The sequence below is a fragment of the Chamaea fasciata genome, unplaced genomic scaffold, assembly GCF_029207755.1.
Source record: "Chamaea fasciata isolate MVZ Bird 193981 ecotype frontalis unplaced genomic scaffold, bChaFas1.0.hap1 SCAF_28, whole genome shotgun sequence".
In the NCBI taxonomy this organism is placed as follows: Eukaryota; Metazoa; Chordata; class Aves; order Passeriformes; family Sylviidae; genus Chamaea; species Chamaea fasciata.
The window spans coordinates 3,803,357-3,822,093 of NW_027094113.1; the positions used below are offsets into that span (position 1 = coordinate 3,803,357).

Genomic DNA, 18,737 nt, shown 5'->3' on the forward strand with positions numbered 1-18,737 from the left:
GCTGAGCGCGGGAGTGTCACCGTGTGTCACCGCGTGTCACCACGTGTCACCTCCGATAGCAGCTGAGGGATCGCGGGGACACCTCCGTGTCACCACGTGTCACCGCGTGTCACCACGTGTCACCTCCGATAGCAGCTGAGGGATCGCGGGGACACCTCCGTGTCACCACGTGTCACCGCGTGTCACCACGTGTCACCTCCGATAGCAGCTGAGGGATCGTGGGGACACCCCCGTGTCACCTTCTGTCACCCCTCACCCCTCTGGACTGTGGAAATTGGGGCTGGGGGGGGTCGTGGGAGCACCCCCGTGTCACCTTTTGTCACCTCGGAGAGCGGCTGAAGGATGTGGGGACACCACCGTGTCGCCTGTGACCGTCTCACCCTTTGGACTGTGGATAACGGGGTGCGGGGCTGGTGGGGACACCCAGGGGACACCCCCGTGTCACCTGCTGTCACCTCTCACCCCTCTGGACTGTGGAAATTGGGGTGAGGGGGTCGTGGTGTCGCTTTTTGTCACCTCAGAGAGTTGCTGAGGGGACGTGGGGACACCCCAATGTCACTTTCTGTCCCCCCCCTCACCCCTTTGGACTGAATTATGGGGTGGGGGGGCCCTGGGGACACCCCCATGTCCCCTCTGTCACCCCCAAACCGCTTTGGGCTGTGGGAATGAAGGGGGGGGGAGCTTGGGGACACCCCCAGGCCCCGCCCCCATGGCCGGTTTTGGGGTGCGGGGGTGTCACAGTCCCCTTTGTGCCCCCCCCACCCCTGTGAGGGCGGTTTGGGGGTGTCACAGACCCTCCCCCCCACCCCATGGCCGCAGTTTTGGGGTTCGGAGGGGGGTCAGTGACCCCTCGGGGTCCCCACACCCTGTCACCGCAGTTTTGGGGTTCGGGGGGGGTCAGTGACCCCTCGGGGTCCCCACACCCCCATGGCCGCAGTTTTGGGGTTCGGGGAGGGGGGTCAGTGACCCCTCGGGGTCCCCACACCCCCATGGCCGCGGTTTTGGGGTTCGGGGGTCCCGGGGGCCCCGTTAATGTCTGGCCATCGTGTGGCCGTTCCCAGTAGCTTTGTTCTGGAAAGCTCTGTATAAACTTCCTGCGTTCACTGTGCTGGACCCCCCCAAAATCCCCCCGAAATCCCTCCCCGGGACCCCCAAAATCCCCCCCCGGGCCCCCCCCAAAAACAGCGGGAGCCTCGGGGATCGGTTTATTTTGGGGAGGGGGTGGCAGGGGCGGGGACAAGGGACAGAGGGGACAAACCCGGAGCCCCCGAGCGACTTTTTTTTGGGGGGAGGGCGTCTCAAATTTGGGGGGACGGGGGGGGGGAGAGAGGGGGAGGGCTTTTGGTGACCCCCCAAAATGTTTAGGGGGGTTTATTTAATTTTATTTTTGGGGGGGAGGGGGGTGGTCTCCATCCCTTGGCTCCGCCCCCAAAGTGACCTTGGCGATGTCACCGTCACCTCTCTGTGCCTCAGTTTCCCCCGCCTGGGAAGTCTGGGGGGGTGGGGTTTGGGGTGTGTGGGATTTGTTTTTGGGGGGCGGGGGGGCGCCCCTGGATGCAATACTGAGCCCATCCCCCACCCCCCCTCGGGGGGGTCAGGACCCCTCCCCCACAGCTCTGGGACCCCCCCCCCGGGTCTGATTCTGCTCCCCCGCGCTCTGGGGGGGAGGTTTGGGGGGTTTTGGGGGGGTTTTGGGGGGTTTTGGGGGGCTTTGGGGGGGCTGAGGCGCGAATTAAAGGAGCCTGAACTGAACGTGTCGCTCTCTGCTCGGTTTTAGGGGGATTTTTGGGGGTTTTGGGGGGGTTTTAGGGTGGTTTTGGGGGGGCGTTTGGGGCGGTTCGGGGGGGGGGATGATTTGGGGGGATTTGGAGGAGTTTCGGGTGGGTTTGGGGGAGTTTACGGGGGGGTTTTGGGGGTGGTTGGGGGGAAATTTAGGGCGGTTTGGGGCGAGTTTAGGGTGGTTGTGGGGTAATTTAGGGGCTTTGGGGACGGTTTTGGGGGGGTTTTGGGGTGGTTTGGGTCGGTTTGGGGGGTTTGGGGCGGTTTGGGGGGATTTTGGGGGGCTGAGGTGCGAATTAAAGGAGCCTGAACTGAACGCGTTGCTCTCTGTTTGGCCTGGGGGGAGTTTGGGGGATTTTTTGGGGGAATTTGGGGGGGATTTGGAGGAGTCTAGGGCGGTTTTGGGGAAGTTTTGGGGGAGTTCAGGGGGTTTTGGGGGATTTTGAGGGGATTTTGGAGGGGCTGAGGTGCGAATTAAAGGAGCCTGAACTGAACGCGTTGCTCTCTGCTTGGCCTGGGGGGTTTGGGGGGTTTGGGGGGATTTGGGGGGATTTGGGGGATTTTTTGGGGGTTTTGGGGGAGGCTGGGGCAGTGAAGGGGGGATTTGGAGGAGTTTAGGGCGGTTTGGGGGGAACTTTAGGGCGGTTTTGGGGGAATTTTGGGGCATTTTGAAGGATTTTTGTTTCTTTTCCCCCGGGAACTTCACGGAGGTGACCAAACCCCGCGGGGTGGGGTGGGCCGGGGAATTTTGGGGGCGGCCCCCAGACCCTTTTTTGGGGTCCCCAGGAGGGTTGGGGACACTCCAGGGAGGGTTTGGTGGCCCCGCGGTGGCCCCGCGCGACAATCGGGGGGTGGCGCGAGGCTGTCAATGATTAACGCGCGGTGCCGGGCGGTGGTGGCGCTGCCTGGTGGCACCGGTGGCACTGCTGGTGGCACTGCTGGTGGCACTGCGGAGCAGCCAGGCGACATCGCGCTGTGCCCGGGGCTGGGGGTCGCGTTTGTCCCCTCCCCATGCGACGCGCAGGTAACGGCGGTGGCGGGGACAGGACAGCGGCCACTGTCCCCAAGGGGTGGTACGCGGACAGGAGGGGACACTGAGGGTCACCAGTGGGTGCTGCCCACTCATCCCAGTGCAAACTGGGAGGTCGGGGTGGGGATGGGAGGTGACAGCGTGAGGGACAGGGGGGTGGCACCCCGAGGGACACGGTGGTGACATCCCGAGGGACATGAGGGTGACACCCTGAGGGACCCGGGGGTGACACCCCGAGGGACGCGGTGACCTCGCGGTGTCACCAAGGAGGGCTGGCTGCCGGAGGGGAAACTGAGGCACGGCGACACCGCGGTCTCTGTGTCCCCTCCAGGGGTGGCCTTGGAGCGCCAGGAGCCCCCCGCGGGTGGCGCTGTCGCCAGGAGCGGCGACATCCCCGCCGGGTGCCCGCCCTGTCCCTCGGCGAGGCGACAACGCCACCTCAGCGCTGCCCCTCGTGTCGCGACGTCGCCGCCGCGCCGGGCCAGGCGTGTCACCTTCCAGGACGAGCTGGTGACAACGCGGGGGACTCTGCGACCGGCCAGGGAGAGGGACAAGGCGGGGGACAGCGCCGTGTGCCCAAAAGTGTCCCCAAAATTGTCCCCTAAGGTGTCATCGTGGCCAGGAGCTGTGTCCCCAAAACTGTCCCCAGGACCAGGAGCTGTGTCCCCAAAAGAGTCCCCAAAATTGTCCCCAAAAGCGTCCCCAAAAATGTCATCATGGCCAGGTGCTGTGTCCCCAAAATTGTCCCCACGGCCAGGCATTGTGTCCTCAAAAGTGTCCCTAAAAGTGTCACCGTGTCCAGACGCTCCATCCCGATGCCGGTGGGATCCATCCCGGTGGGATTCCCAGCAGGATCCATCCCGGCAGGATCATTCCCGATGTTTCCGATCCCAGCTGGATCCATCCCAATCCCGGCTGGATCATTCCCGATCCCACCTCGTTCATTCCCAGCGGGATCCACCCCGATCCCAGCGGGATCCACTCCGACATTCCCAATCCCGGCGGGATCCATCCCGACATTCCCAATCCCAGCGGGATCCACCCCGACATTCCCGATCCCGTCTGGATCCATCTCAACGTTCCTGATCCCGGCTGGATCCATCCCGATCCTGGTTGGATCATTCCTGGTTGGATCCATCCTGATCCGGGCTGCAGAAACTCTGTCCCATCCCTGTCCCTGTCCCATCCCTGTTCCTGTCCCTGTCCCCTGTCCCTGTGTCCCTGTCCCATCCCAGTCCCCTGTCCCTGTGTCACTGTCCCCTCCCTGTCCCATCCCTGTCCCCTGTCCCTGTCCCTGTTGTCCCCATCCCTGTCCCTGTGGCACCTCCAGGCCCGGATCCCATCGAGTCACCCTCAGGTGCCACCTGAGCCCGCACGGGTCCACCACAAATGGGACAGTCGGGGACAACTGGGGACAAAGGGGGACAATGGGGGACAACTGAGGACAATCGGGACAACTGGGGACAACCAGGGCCAACCCCGCGGTCTCCGCATTTTTTGGGGCGGTCTCCAAGTTCTTTTGGGGGAGGTTTTCCAAGGTTTTTTGTGGCATCTCCAAGATTTTCTGTTCTATTCTCCAAGGATTTATTTTTTTGGGGGGGGTGGGGGGGTGGGGTGGGATTCTCCAAATTTTTTTTGGGGGGGAGGGAGGGGAGGGGTGTTGTGTTTCTCCACGCCCACCTTGGCTCCACCCCTTGGTTTTGGGGGAGGGGACACACCTGGAGCTGCCACGCCCCCCCTTGGGGACCCTCCTGTCCCCGATTCCCCCTTTGGTCACCCCCAATTTCCCCCTCCCCTCCCCCCGCACCCCAAAAATTCCTCCGGTTCTGCCCCTCCCCCCTTCTTTTAACCCTTTCATTCCCGGGGGGGTGGTGACTCCGGTTGTTCCCCGCCCCCTTTTTTAACCCCTCCGTGCCCAGGGGGCGGCTCGGGTTCTGTCCCTTCCCTTTTTTTAACCTTTTCGTGCCCGGAGGAGGCTCCAGGTGTTCCCCTCCCCCCTTTTAACCCCTCCCCGTTCTTCCCCCCTCCCCCCTTTTTTAACCCTTTCGCCCCCAGGGGGCGGCTCCGGTTCCGCCCCTCCCCCTTTTTTGACCCCTCCCGGTTGTTCCCCGCCCCCTTTTTTTAACCCCTCGGTGCCCGGGGGCTGTTCCAGGTGTTCCCCTCCCCGCTTTTAACCCCTCCCCCCCTTTTTTTTTAACCCCTCCGTGCCCGGGGGGCTGCTCCGGTTATTCTCCGCCCCCCGTTTTAACCCCTCCCGGTTGTTCCCCGCCCCGTTTTTTTAACCCCTGGGTGCCCGGGGGCGGCCCCGGTGCTGCCCCCCCCGCCCTCCCCGGGGGGCGGGTCCCGGGGCCGGTCCCGCCGCCGCCCCCGCCGCTCCCGGCTGCCATTTTAAGGTGAACAAAGCGGCGGAGGCGGCGGCAGGTGAGCGGCTCGGTGGGCATGGGAATGCTCCGGGACCGGGACCAGAACCGGGACCGGGACCGGGACCGGGACCGGGACCGGAACCGGGACCGGGACCGGAACAAGGACAGGCAGCGCGGGGAGAGGGCGGGGACGGAGAACCGGGAGGGAGAACCGGCGGGTCTCGGTTGTGAACGGGGCGTTCGTCCGGCCCGAACGGCACCGGGGGCCCGGCCGGGTTGTGTGCGGTGGCGGGGCGGACCGGGACCGGGCAGGGCGTTCCTGAGCGGTACCGGTACCGCATTCCAGGGCGGGGAGTTCCTCACACCGGGTCCGTACCGGTACCGGATCCCAGAGCGGTACCGGGTCCCCACCGGGTTCCCACCTGCGCCCGGGTCTTCACCGGTACCGGGTTCCAGAGCCGGGAATTCCCCACACTGAGTCCATGCCGGTACCGGGGTCCCCACGGGGTTCGCACTGGTACCGGTGCCGGGATCCCAGAGCGGTACCAGATCCCCACCGGCACCCAGGTCCCCGCCGGTACCGGATCCTAAAGCGGTACCGGCTCCTCACCGGGCCCACACCGGTATCGGTCACGAGATTCCACACCTGTACCGGGATCCTCACGGGGTCCGTACCGGTACCGGTTTCCAGAGCGGTACCGGGTCCCCACCGGCACCTGAGTCCTCGCCGGTACCGGATTCCAAAGTGGAGAATTCCCCCTCACCGGGCCCACACCGGTCCCGGTCCCGGTCCCGGGTCCCCACCGGGCCCACACCGGTCCCGGTACCGGATTCCAAAGCGGTACCGGGGTCCCCACCGGTCACACACCGGTCCCGGTACGGGGTCCCCACCGGGCCACACCGGTCCCGGTACCGGATTCCAAAGCGGTACCGGGCACACACCGGTCCCGGCCTCCCCGATACCACCAAACCCACCCCGGTGCCGGTGCCGGTGCCGGTCCCGGAGCCTTCCCGGCCCGTCCCGGTGTCCCCGCGGTTCCCCCGAGCCCCCGGCGGGGACATCGCCCCGGTCACGGCCCCGGGGACATCCCGGGGGTCAAACCGCGGGATCCCACCGGGACTGGGGGGGCTGGGATTGAGGGGAGCGGGAACCGGGAAAGGTTTGGGGTTTGGGAAGGACAGGAAAGGTTTGGGATTGAGGAAGGTTTGGAATTTGGAAGTAAGGGAAGGGTTTGGGGTTTGGAAAAAACAGGAAAGGTTTGGGGTTGGGGAAGGAAGGGAAAGGTTTGGGGTTTGGGGTTTGGGAAGGAAGGAAAAGGTTTGGGGTTTGGGAAGGTTTGGGTTTTGGGAAGGCGCCTTTGGGCACCCCTGGGGCTCCCGGTACCGCCCGGTTTGGGTTTCCCGCAGGGATCCGGTTTTTCCCACAGAGATCCGGATTTTTTTTAGGGTCCCCACATTGATTTTTGATGATTTTGAGACCCTTTCCCCCCAGAATTTTCCAGCCCGGATTCACCACTTTCCTCGAGCTCTGCCTCACATGCCCCCCGTAATGATCATTGATTTTAATTATTAGGTTTTATTTTATTTTATTTTACTCTACTGTATTTTATTTTATTTTCCTTTCCTTTATTTTATTTTACTTTATTTTATTTTCCTTTACTTTCTTTCACTTTACTTTCTTTTGCTTTCTTTTATTTTATTATGGGCGTTTTTTTTGATTATTTTTTTTTTTTTTCATTGCGATTATTTTGATTTTTAATCAGCTTAGGGCGACACCCTCGGGGCCAGCGCGGGGGCCCCTCTTGGCCGCTTTTCCCATGGGAGAATTCCAACAATTCCCGGTTAATTCCCTGCCGGCTGCGGGGTGCTGGGGAGGGGATAGGGAGGGGACAGGGAGGGGACACCGGCGTGGCTGGGGTGGCGCCGGCCGCTGAGTCACCGTGCCTCAGTTTCCCCACGTAAAAACAGCCGCGACTCCGGCGGCGGGCGGGGACTCCGTGCCTCAGTTTCCCCCTGAAACCGAGATGACCCCGACTCTGGGTGGCAACTCCGTGCCTCGGTTTCCCCACATGAAAACTGCCGCGACTCCTGCTCTGGGCGGGGACTCCGTGCCTCAGTTTCCCCGTGAGGCCGAGGTGACCCCGACTCCGGGCGGTGACTCCGTGCCTCAGTTTCCCCGCATAAAAAACCCGTAATGACTCCGTCTGGGTGGCGGCGGCGGTGATGAAGTGACCAAAGTCCTTCCACTGCCACCACCACCAGTGACAAAACCTCCTGTTGTCTCCTGTGTGTGTCCCCTGGTGTCCCCATTGCCCCCTGTGTCCCCTTGTCCACCGTGGTCCCCGTGTCCCCTGTTGTCCCCTGCACCCCTTGTGCCTCCTGTGTGTGTCCCCGGTGTTCCCTGTGTCCTGTGTCCCCTGTCTGTGTCCCCCGTGTCCCCTGTGTCCTGTGTCCCCGGTGTCCCCTGTGTCCTCTGCTGTCCCCTGTGTCCTGTGTCCCCTGTGTGTGTCCCCCGTGCCCCCGGTGTCCCCTGTGTCCCGTGTCTCCCGTGTGTGTCCCCCCGTGTCCCCTGCTGTCCCCTGTGTCTCCCGTGTCCCTGGTGTCCCCTGTGTGTGTCCCCCGTGTCCCCCGTGCTGTCCCCCGCTGTCCCCCACAGCCATGCTCCCCAAGAAACCCTACGACAGCCCCTCCAGCGCCTACGGCCCCCCCCCGGCGTCCTTCGGGCCACCGACGGGCGACTTCGGCTACGACTTCAGCCCGCGCTCGGCGGCCCCGCCGGGCTCCTACTACCCGGAGGACGCTCCGCAGCACTTCTACAGGTGGTCCTCGCCCCCCGGGCTGGTGCGCGTCCTGGCGGCCGCGGTCATCCTGCTCTGCATCGCCGTCTTCGCCTGCGTGGCCTCCACGCTGGCCTGGGAGTACGGATACGGATACGGGATCTACGGCAACGGCCTGGGGGGCTTCTACGGCTCCGGTTATTACGGCGGCGGCGTTAATTACGGCTACGGCTACGGCAGCTACTACGGCGGCGTCACCAACCCGCGGGCGGCCAACGGGTTCATGATCGCCACGGCCGTGCTCTGCTTCCTGGCCCAGCTGGGGCTGCTGGTGGCCAGCCTCAGCAAGTCCAGCGGGTCGCGGTCGCGGCGCTTCTACCTGGTGGTCATCGTGGTCAGCGCCGTGCTGGCGCTGCTGGTGCTGGTGGCCAGCATCGTCTACGTGGTGGGCGTCAACCCGCAGGCGCAGATGAGCGGGGGCTACTACTACAGCCCCCTGCTAGCCATGTGCAACCAGGTGTACGCCGGCGGCACGGTGCTCAACCAGTACCTGTACCACTACTGCACCGTGGACCCGCAGGAGGTGGGCGGGGACGGGAGGGGACGGGGGGAGAAACCCCCAAAAGGGGAGGGAGGGAGCTGTGAAAGGGGAGGGATGGGGAGAGACCCCCGGGAAATGGGGGAGGGGGTCCCGAAAGGGGAGGGAGGGAACAGGGGGAGGAAAGGGAAGGGAGAGAGGGAGAGACTCCCGGGAAATGGGGGAGGGGGTCCCGAAAGGGGAGGGAGGGAACAGGGGGAGGAAAGGGAAGGGAGACAGGGAGAGACTCCCGGGAAATGGGGGAGGGGATCCCGAAAGGGGAGGGAGGGAACAGGGGGAGGAAAGGGAAGGGAGAGAGGGAGAGACTCCCGGGAAATGGGGGAGGGGGTCCCGAAAGGGGAGGGAGGGAACAGGGGGAGGAAAGGGAAGGGAGAGAGGGAGAGACTCCCGGGAAATGGGGGAGGGGGTCCCGAAAGGGGAAGGAGGGGTTCCCAGATGAGGGAGGGATTCCCAGGAGATGAGGGAGGGATCCTGAGGGGAATAAAAGGAGGGACCCCGAAAGGTGAGGGGAGAGATGCCAAGGAAATGAGGGAGGGGTCGAGGGAGACACCCCCGGGAAATGGGGGAGGGAGCCCGAAAGGGGAGGGAGGGATTCCCGGGGGATGAGGGAGAGACGGATCCTGAGGAAATGAGGGAGGAAGCCCTGAAAAGGTGAGGGAGGGATCCCCGGGAAACGAGGGAGAGACCCCCAGGGAATGAGGGAGAGACCCCGAAAAGGTGAGGGAGGGACCCCGAGGGGGTGAGGGAGGGACCCCCAGGAATGAGGGGTGAGGATCCTGATCCCAGGGGGATCCCGAGAATTCCCAAATGAGGGAGGGACCTGCAGGAGGGGAGGGGGAGACCCCCACAGAAAGGTTTGGGATTTGGGAAGGGAAAGGTCTGGGATTTGGGAAGCACGGAGAATCTTTGGGATCGGGCTGACCCCGCAGGGTGAGGGAGGCCCCCCCCGGTTGGATCTCGGGGATTTGGGGATAAATCCGCGGGAACCGGGATTTGGGGGAGGGAGGGAGGGAGGGAGGGGGAGCGGTTCCTGGCCGGCCCCGGGGCTTTTCCCGCTGGATTTGTGGGATTTGGCGGCGCTGGGTGCGCAGGCCTGGATCCCATCTGCTTTGGGATGAGCGGGATCTGTGGGATGAGCGGGATTTGTGGGATGGGCGGGATTTGTGGGATGAGTTGGGGCTGTGGGAAAACCAGGACAAACCCGGGCTGGGAAAAAACGGGACAAACTGGGAATGTGGGAAGAACTGGGAAATCCAGGGAGAGAAGAACCGGGACAATCCTGGGCTGGGAAAACCAGGACAATTCAATACTGTGGAAAGAACTGGGACAATTCAGAGCTTTGGGAAAAACCGGGACAGTCCCGGGCTGTGGGAAGAACCGGGACAATCCCGGGTTGGAAGAGAAGAACCAGGACAATCCTGGGCTGGGAAAAACCGGGACAGTTCGGAAATGTGGGGAAACTGGGACAATCCCGGGCTGTAGGAAAACCGGGACAATCCGGGGACTGGGAGAGATGAACCGGGACAATCCCGGGCTGTGGGAAAACCGGGACAATCCGAGAATGTGAGGACAACCGGGACTATGCCGGGCTGCAGGAAATCCCGGGATAATCCCGGGATAATTCCCGGGATAATCGCTGCTGCCGCTCCCGGGAGTTTCGGGGAGGGGACGAGCCCCGGCCCGGAGCCGGTTCCCGGTTTCGGGAACTTTGCTCTCCCGGTTGTAAAAACCTTGGAGCGGAGCCGGACCGGGGAAAAACAGGGAAAGGTTTGGGATTGGAGAAGGTTTGGGATTGGGGAAGGAACAGGGAAAGGTTTGGGATTTGGGAAGGTTTGGGATTCAGGAATCAGCCCCGCCCCCTCGCTCCCCTCCCCCCGCTCTGCCCCGCGCCAGCCCCAAACCGCAGCGATCCCAAATCATCCCCGGGATCCCGATCCCATTCCCGATCCCGATCCCGGTCGGTCCGTGCCGGGGCCGCTCCCCCCGCGGGGTTGGAATGCGGCACTTCCAGCCCGGCCGGACGGGCCCGGGAGCGCCCGGGACTGACCCGGGAGTGACCCGGGGGCGGCACCGGGACCCCCAGATCCTGCCCGGCCTTCCCTACCCCCAAACCTTTCCCTCCCTTCCTGAATCCCAAACCTTTCCCAGTCCCAAACTTTTCCCTGTCCTTCCCAAATCCCAAACCTTCCCGAATCCCAAACCTTCTCCTGTCCTTCCCAAATCCCCAATTTTCCCATCCCTGTGGGAACATCAACCCCCTCGATCTCAAATCCTCCCTGGAGCCCCCAAAATCTCTGGGATCCCTGAGGGCGGATTTGGGCAGGACAGGGAAAGTTTGGGACTCGGGATTTGGGAAGGACAGGGAAGATTTGGGATTGAGGAAAGTTTGGGGTTTGGGATTTGGAAACATTTGGGATTGGGGAAGGTTTGGGACTCAGAAAGGACTGGGAAGTTTTGGGATTTGGAAAGGATGGGGAAAAGTTTGGGATTCGGAAGGTTTGGGATTTGGGAAGGACAGGGAAAGGTTTGGGATTTTGGGAAGCTTTGAGACTCGGGAAGCACAGCAAATCTTTGGGACGGAGCTCATCCAACACCACAAGGATTTCAGGGATGAAAGTAATCCTGTGGGATCCCAGGAATTCCCAAATCCCAAATTTTCCCCCTCCCCAGGTCGTGGCCATCGTGTGCGGGTTCCTGATCGTGCTCCTGCTGTGCCTCATCTGCCTCTTCGCCCACAAGACCCGCAGCAAGATCTGGAAATACGGAAAACCCAACATTTTCTGGGATAAAATCCCGGCCGACCCCGAGGGGCCCGACGTCGAGGAGTGGGTGAGCCCCGAAGGGTTTGGGGATTTTTGGGGGGTTTTTTGGGAATTTTGGGAATGTTGGGAATGGGATCCGGGGTTCCTCCCCAACCCTTTTCCCGGACATGGAGTCCTGAAATGTTTGGGATTTTTGGGAATGGGATCTGGGAGATGCTTCCCAGTCCTTTTCCCAAATGTGGAGGAGTGGGTGAGTCCCAAAAGGTTTAGGATTTTGGGGAATTTTGGGAATGTTTGGAATGGGATCTGGGAGATCCTTCCCAGCCCTGTTCCTGGACATGGAGTCCTGGCATTTTTGGGAATTTTGGGAATGGGATCCAGGAGATCCTTCCCGGCCCATTTCCGATGGCTTTGGAAATTCCCGTATTTGGGATGGGAGCACAGGGAGGGGTTTGGGGACACCAGGAGGAGTTTGGGGACACCAGGAGGGGACTTTGGGGGGGTTTGGGGACACCAGGAGGAGTTTGGGGACACCAGGAGGGGACTTTGGGGGGGTTTGGGGACACCAGGAGGGGACTTTGGGGGGGTTTGGGGACCCCAAAAGGGCTTGGGGGCCACGGGCAGGTGGCAGTGCCAGGTGTCACGGGCAGGTGACACGGCGGTGGCCCCGCGCGGTTTCGGTCTGGCCAATCATTAACCGGGAGGTGGCACCGGGAAAACCCGGAACTGGCGGCGCCAGGAGCTGCCGGCACCTGGACGGGGACCTTGGGGACGTGCCGGTGTCCCCAGCGCGGCCCGGCCTGTGTCACCTGCTGTGCTGGCCCGGGGGAGGGGCGGGAATGTCGCAGAGTTCCCGCGGGAAGGGTTGGGAGGGTGGCTTAGGGGACACTCCTGTCCCTGTCCCCTTTCTCTGTCCTTGTCCCTTTTCTCTGTCCCTGTCCCCACTTCTCTGTCTGCGTGTCCCCTGTGTCCCTAATCCTCCTCCTGCGTCCCCAAACCTGCTCCCCTGTCCTCACTCCTGTCCCCAACCCTGTCCCCATGTCCCCACCTTTCCCTCTGTGTCCCCTGTGTCCCCAAGCCTCTGTGTCCCCCAAACCTGCCCCCCTGTCCCCACCCCTCTCGCTGTCCCCCTGTCCCCACATCTCTGTGTGTCCCCTGCGTCCCCACTCCTCTCTCGGTGTCCCCGGTGCCCTGTCCCCCTCACTGTCCCCTTGCCTCCTGTGCTCTGTCCCTGTCCTCCTCACTGTCCCCTGTCCCCCTGGCTGTCCCTTGTCCCTGTCCCCCTGTCCCCCCATACTCTATCCCTGTCCCGTGTCCCCCTCGCTGTCACCCTGGCTGTCCCCTGTCCCCATCCCTGTCCCCTGCCCCCCCTCCCCTATCTCTGTCCCGTGTCTCCTGCCCCCTGTCCGTGTCCCCTGTCCCTTGTCCCCCATCCCTGTCCCCTGTCCCCATCCCTGTCCCTGTCCCCATCCCTGTCCCCTGTCCCCATCCCTGTTCCCTGTCCGTGTCCCCTGTCCGTGTCCCCTGTCCGTGTCCCCTGTCCCTTGTCCCCCTGGCTGTCCCCCATCCCTGTCCCCTGTCCCCATCCCTGCCCCCTGTCCCCATCCCTGTCCCTTGTCCCCCTGGCTGTCCCCCATCCCTGTCCCCTGTCCCCATCCCTGTCCCTTGTCCCCCTGGCTGTCCCCCATCCCTGTCCCGTGTCCCCATCCCTGTCCCCTGTCCGTGTCCCCTGTCCCTTGTCCCCCTGGCTGCCCCCCATCCCTGTCCCCATCCCTGTCCCCTGTCCCCATCCCTGCCCCCTGTCCCCATCCCTGTCCCCTGTCCGTGTCCCCTGTCCCTTGTCCCCCTGGCTGCCCCCCATCCCTGTCCCCATCCCTGTCCCCTGTCCCCTGTCCCCATCCCTGCCCCCTGTCCCCATCCCTGTCCCCTGTCCGTGTCCCCTGTCCGTGTCCCCTGTCCCTTGTCCCCCTGGCTGTCCCCCATCCCTGCCCCCTGTCCCCATCCCTGTCCCCTGTCCCCCTGGCTGCCCCCCATCCCTGTCCCCTGTCCCCATCCCTGTCCTTGTCCGTGTCCCCTGTCCCTTGTCCCCACACCGCCGCTCCCAGTCCCGGTTTCCCCTCGGGCCTCTCTCCCTTTGTTGAGTTCTTCTTTGATTTTTATTTTATTTTATTTTATTTATTTTGATTTCTTTTCTTATTTCTTTTTGATCCCCTCCGGCTTGATTTGCTCAGCGTCCCTCCCTGGGCGGGCGTTTCCTGTCCCTTTGGGGACACCGCCACCCCCGGGTGCCACCCGCGGGCGCCACTTCGGGGCCGTCAGCCCCTTTTGGGGACACGGCGCTTTGTGGGGCCACCCCAAATGCCACCAGGGCTTGGGGACACGGCCGGTGGCCCCCGGGAGGGGACAAGGACGGAAGTGGCATGTCCGGCCGGATGTCCCCAAGGCCACCAAAGCGGCGGGGACCGGCGTCCGGCACAAACAAAGGGCCGGAAGGAAGGGGACAGGGGACAGGCGGATGTCCCTTGTGCCTCTGTGGGGCCACCCCAAATCCTTGGGGGCGTCACCCTGAGGGGGTCACCACCCCCCAAGATCTGTCCCTTTGTCCCTTTGTCCCTTTGTCCCCTTGTTCCTTTGTTCCTGTCACTGTCCCTCCATGGGGATTTGGGGTTTTGGGGATTGGGGTGGGTTTTTTTGGGTTTTGGGGTTTCTGGGGTTTGTGGTTTTTGTGGTTTTGGGGTTTTTTCCCCAACCCCAAATCTTTGGGGGAGTCACCCTGAGGGTGTCACCACCCCCTGAGCTCTCTTTGTCCCTTTGTCACTTTGTCCCTGTTGTCCTGTCCCCAATCCGTCGGGTTTGGGGTTTCTGGGGTTTGGGGTTTTGTGGTTTTTGGGGTTTGGGGTTTTTCCCTGGAGGATTTGGGGAACTCCAGGTGGTACAACAGCCCCTGGTTTCCATGGATTTTCTGTGGGATTTCTTGGGGAATTCTTGTGGATTTCTCAGGGAATTTTGGGGAAATTTCCAGGGAATTTTTTGGGGGATTTCTTGGGGAATTTTCAGGGATTTCTCAGGCAGTTTCCAGGGGTTTCTTGGGCAATTTTCCGGGATTTTTTGGGTGAATTTTCAGCGATTCCTCAGGCAATTTTCAGGCATTCCTCAGTGATTTTCCAGCCATCCCTCAGCGAATTTCCGGACAACTTTCAGGGAAATTTCGAGATTTTTTTTTTTTTCCCTTTCTCCTTTACCCCGGCTGGGAATTTTGTGATTTTTTTTTCCCCCTCCCAAAATCCCAAATCCGGCCTTTATTTTTTTTTTTCCCGCAGGTGAAGAACGTCTCGGGCGGCAGCAGCGTTCCGGACGAGGCGGCCACGGTGGCGTACTCGGAGAAGGGCGAGACCCCCGGGCCGGCCCCACCCTACAGCCCCCCCCTGTACAGCGAGAGCCCCCGCAACGGCTGGAAAAGGTGCGCGGGGGGCGGGAAATGTGGGGAGGGGGCGGGAAAAGGGACGGGAAACGGATGGGAAATATGGGGAGGGGTCGGGAAATATGGGGAGGGGTCGGGAAAAGGGACGGGAAATGGATGGGAAAGGTGAGGAGGGGTCGGGAAATATGGGGAGGGGTCGGGAAAAGGGACGGGAAATGAATGGGAAGGGTGAGGAGGGGTCGGGAAATATGGGGAGGGGTCGGGAAATATGGGGAGGGGTCGGGAAATGCATGGGAAACGGATGGGAAGGGTGAGGAGGGGTCGGGAAATCTGGGGAGGGGTCGGGAAAAGGGACGGGAAATGGATGGGAAGGGTGAGGAGGGGTCGGGAAATATGGGGAGGGGTCGGGAAAAGGGACGGGAAATGAATGGGAAGGGTGAGGAGGGGTCGGGAAATATGGGGAGGGGTCGGGAAATATGGGGAGGGGTCGGGAAAAGGGACGGGAAATGGATGGGAAATATGGGGAGGGGTCGGGAAATGGGTGGGAGGGGTCGGAAAGTATGGGGAGGGGTCGGGAAAAGGGATGGGAAATGGATGGGAAATATGGGGAGGGGTCGGGAAATATGGGGAGGGGTCGGGAAAAGGGGTGGGAAACGGATGGGAAAGGTGAGGAGGGGTCGGGAAATATGGGGAGGGGTCGGGAAAAGGGACGGGAAATGGATGGGAAAGGTGAGGAGGGGTCGGGAAATATGGGGAGGGGTCGGGAAAAGGGACGGGAAATGGATGGGAAAGGTGAGGAGGGGTCGGAAAAAGGGGTGGGAAACAGATGGGAAAGGTGAGAGGGGTCGGGAAATCTGGGGAGGGGTCGGGAAAGGATTTGGGGAGTCGGAAAAGGGGTGGGAAATGTGGGGAGGGGTCGGGAAATGGGTGGGAGGAGTCGGGAAAAGGGGCGGGAAACGGATGGGAAAGATGAGGAGGGGTGGGAAATCTGGGGAGGGGTCAGGAAAGGGGAGGAGGAGGTGGGAAATACGGGGAAGGAAAGGGTGGGGAATGTGGGGCGGGGGTCGGGAAAAGATTGGAGGGGTGGGAAAGGTGGGGAGGGGTCGGGAAAGGGAGAGGGGTGGGAGGGGTCAGAGAAAGATTTAGGGGGTCGGGAAAGGGTGGGAAATATGGGAAGGGGTGGAAAGGGGTCGGGAAATCTGGGTCGGGGTCGGGGTCGGGTGGGAAGGGTCCCCAATGTCCCCATGTCTGATGTCCCCGTGTCCCCTCAGTGACCCCCCCGAGGACCCCCCCAGCCCCTCGGAGGAGCAGGACCGCGCCCCCGCCCCCTCGAAGCCCCCCGCCCGCCGGGGCCGCCGGGGCCGCCGCCCCCCGGAGCCCGAGGAGGCGCAGCCGTGCTCCCAGTCCTCCCAGTGCTCCCAGTACGACACCGACCACACCACGGCCCCCGAGTCCGGCGACGAGCGCGACCGCGAGCGGTGGCACAGGTGACACCTTGGGGACACCTTGGGGACACTGGGGGTGGCACCCAGGCTGATCGTGCCCAGGCTGTACCCTCAGTCAGGGGACACTTAGGGGACACCTCGGGGACACCTGGGGAACACCGGGGGTGGGGATGGCACCCAGGCTGTACCCCCTGAGCAGGGGACACCTTGGGGACACCTTGGGGACACCAGGGGAGGGGGTGGCACCCATTCTGACCGTGCTCCCCCCTGCAGGCTGTACCCCCCAGTCACGGGACACCTTGGGGACATCGGTGGGGGTGGCACCCCGGGCAGGCTGTATCCTCTGATAGGGGGACACCTTGGGGACACTTTGGGGACACCAGGGGGGTGACAGCAATTCTGACTGTGCCCCCCTGGGCAGGCTGTCCCCCTGGGGGACCTTGGGGACCCCTTGGGGACACTGAGGGGGGATGGCACCTGGGCAGTCAGGGGACACCTTGGGGACACCTTGGTGACCCCACTCTGCCCGTGTGCCCCCCCGAGCAGGCTGTACCCCCCAGTCAGAGGACCTTGGGGACACCAGGGGGGGTGGCTGCCAGGCTGAGCCTGCCCCCCCCCCCCCCCCCCCCCGGGCAGGGGACCTTGGTGACCTCTTGGTGACCCCAGGTGACCCCAGGTGACCCCAGGTGTCCCCCCGGCAGGCTGTACCCGCCGCTGTCCTCGCCGGCCGAGCGGCAGCGCTACAAGGCGGAGTTCGGGGCGGAGCTGCGGCGCTACAAGGAGCTGTGCGCGCACATGGACCGCGTCAACGAGCGCCTGGCACAGCTGGGCCAACAGCTGGATCGGGTGCCCGAGGACAGCGCGCAGTACCAGGTGTGCGCCTGCCCCGCCCCGCCAGGCCCTTCGGGGGTTCCCCCCCGCGTTTTTCCTCTTTTTTTTTTTTTCCCCCCCCCGTTTTTTCACCTTTTTTCGCCCCCTTTTTCCTTATTTTTTGCTCGTTTTTTCCTCCCTTTTCCCCCGTTTTTTTCACTCTTTTTTACCACCTTCTTCCTCGCTTTTTGCTCCTTTTTCACCCCCCGTTTTTCCTCCCTTTTTTCCCATCTTTTTCGCCACCTTTTTCCTTATTTTTTGCTCCTTCCCCCCCCACCCTCTTTTTTCTCCCCTCCCCCCCTTTTTCCCCATTTTTTTCACCCCTTTTTTCTCCCTTTCCCCCCCTTTTTCCCCCCACATTTTCCCCCTCCCTGTCCCGTCCTGTGCCTCTCTCCCCTTCCTTTTCTCTCCTTTCCTCCCCCATTTCCCCCCCATTGTCCCCTCCCTGTCCCCTCCTGTCCCCCTTTCCCCCCCTCTTTTTCCTCCCCCTTTTCCCATTTTTTTACCTCTTTTCTCCCAATTTTCCCCAAATTTTCCCCAGATTTTCCCCCCCATTGTCCCCTCCCTGTCCCCTCCTGTCCCCTTTTCCCCTCCTCTTTTTCCTCCCCCTTTTTCCCATTTTTTTTCCCTCTTTTCTCCCAATTTTCCCCAGATTTTCCCCCCATTGTCCCCTCCTGTCCCCTCTAACCCCGCTGTCCCCACAGGCCCTGGCCGAGGAGTACAACCACCTCAAGGACCTGAAGCGGGTGAGTTTTGGGGTCCCTCCCTCTTTTGGGGGTCCGTCCCCCCTGTCCCCAAAACGTCCCCAAAACGTCCCCTAACCGTCCCCGAACCCTCCTCAGAGCCCGGAGTACCAGGACAAGAAGCAGGAATCCAAAACCCTGCGGAATAAACTCTTCCACATCAAGAGGATGGTGAGCGACTACGACAAGCTCCGGGGCTGACCCCAAAGCCACCACCCACCCCCCCAAAAAAAAGACAAAAACCCCAAAAGGGACATTTCTAAAGGGGGGGGGGACACACCTCAAAAAAAAAATCCCCCCCCAAAGACTTCAGTGCCTTTTTTTGGGGTAAAAACCCCCAAATTCCCTCGTTTTGAGCCTTCCCTCGAGGGTGTGGCAGCTGTTGGTGGGACCCTCCCGTCCCTAAAATGTCCCCAAAATGTCCCCAAACTGTCCCCCCCACACCCTCTGGGACCCCGCCAGTGCCTTGCCTTGGTTGTAAATAGAGTTTTTTATGGGGTTTGTGCCCCCTTGGCTGCCTGAAAGGGGTTTTGGGGGGGTCCCGGATTGGGGTTTGGGGGATAAAAAAAACCCTTTTGGGGTTTTTTGTTTTAGGGAGGGGAGGGGACCTCAAATCCCAAAATATTTTGTAGGGAATGGTGGGAAACCGATGGGAACTGTGTAATATTTGAATTGTTTTGTAATAAATGAAGTGTAATTGTTGATTTTAATTTGGGGTCGGGGTGAAGTGGGGAGGGGACCCCCCCCCAAAAAACCCCTCCCGGTTTTGGAGGGGAAATCCCAAATCCCTCCCCAGCTTGGGAAAACAAAACCCCCAAATCCCCACAAACCTCGGGTGAGAAATCCCAAATCTTTCCACTTTGGGAGGGAAAATCCCAAACCCCTCCCAGCTTGAAACACGGAAACCCCAAAATCCCCCCCAGATTTGGGAGGGGAACCCCAGATCCCT

At 62.1% G+C, this 18,737-nt stretch overlaps 1 protein-coding gene across 2 annotated transcripts; it reads left to right on the forward strand.

Annotated features, from left to right (window-relative positions):
- Window positions 1-5,147: 5,147 nt before the first annotated feature.
- OCLN (occludin) lies at window positions 5,148-18,498 on the forward strand. Of its 2 annotated transcripts, none has more exons than XM_066205445.1 (8): window positions 5,148-5,230; window positions 7,829-8,532; window positions 11,218-11,376; window positions 14,630-14,769; window positions 16,002-16,217; window positions 16,877-17,048; window positions 17,750-17,791; window positions 17,888-18,498. In XM_066205445.1, the coding sequence occupies exons 2-8, from the start codon at window positions 7,831-7,833 to the stop codon at window positions 17,987-17,989; spliced, it is 1,533 nt and encodes a 510-aa protein (XP_066061542.1). In that variant the 5' UTR covers window positions 5,148-5,230; window positions 7,829-7,830; the 3' UTR covers window positions 17,990-18,498. The 2 variants fall into 2 exon arrangements, with proteins under 2 accessions (XP_066061542.1, XP_066061543.1); XM_066205446.1 differs by lacking the exon at window positions 5,148-5,230 and adding an exon at window positions 6,710-6,718.
- Window positions 18,499-18,737: the final 239 nt, after the last annotated feature.

Excerpts from the sequence above, each read along its gene's own strand:
- OCLN (XM_066205445.1), top strand. The coding sequence starts at position 7,831 with ATGCTCCCCAAGAAACCCTACGACAGCCCCTCCAGCGCCTACGGCCCC. Across the intron at positions 16,218-16,876 it reads GACCGCGAGCGGTGGCACAG|GCTGTACCCGCCGCTGTCCT; the intron begins GTGACACCTTGG and ends TCCCCCCGGCAG. Across the intron at positions 17,792-17,887 it reads ACCTCAAGGACCTGAAGCGG|AGCCCGGAGTACCAGGACAA; the intron begins GTGAGTTTTGGG and ends AACCCTCCTCAG.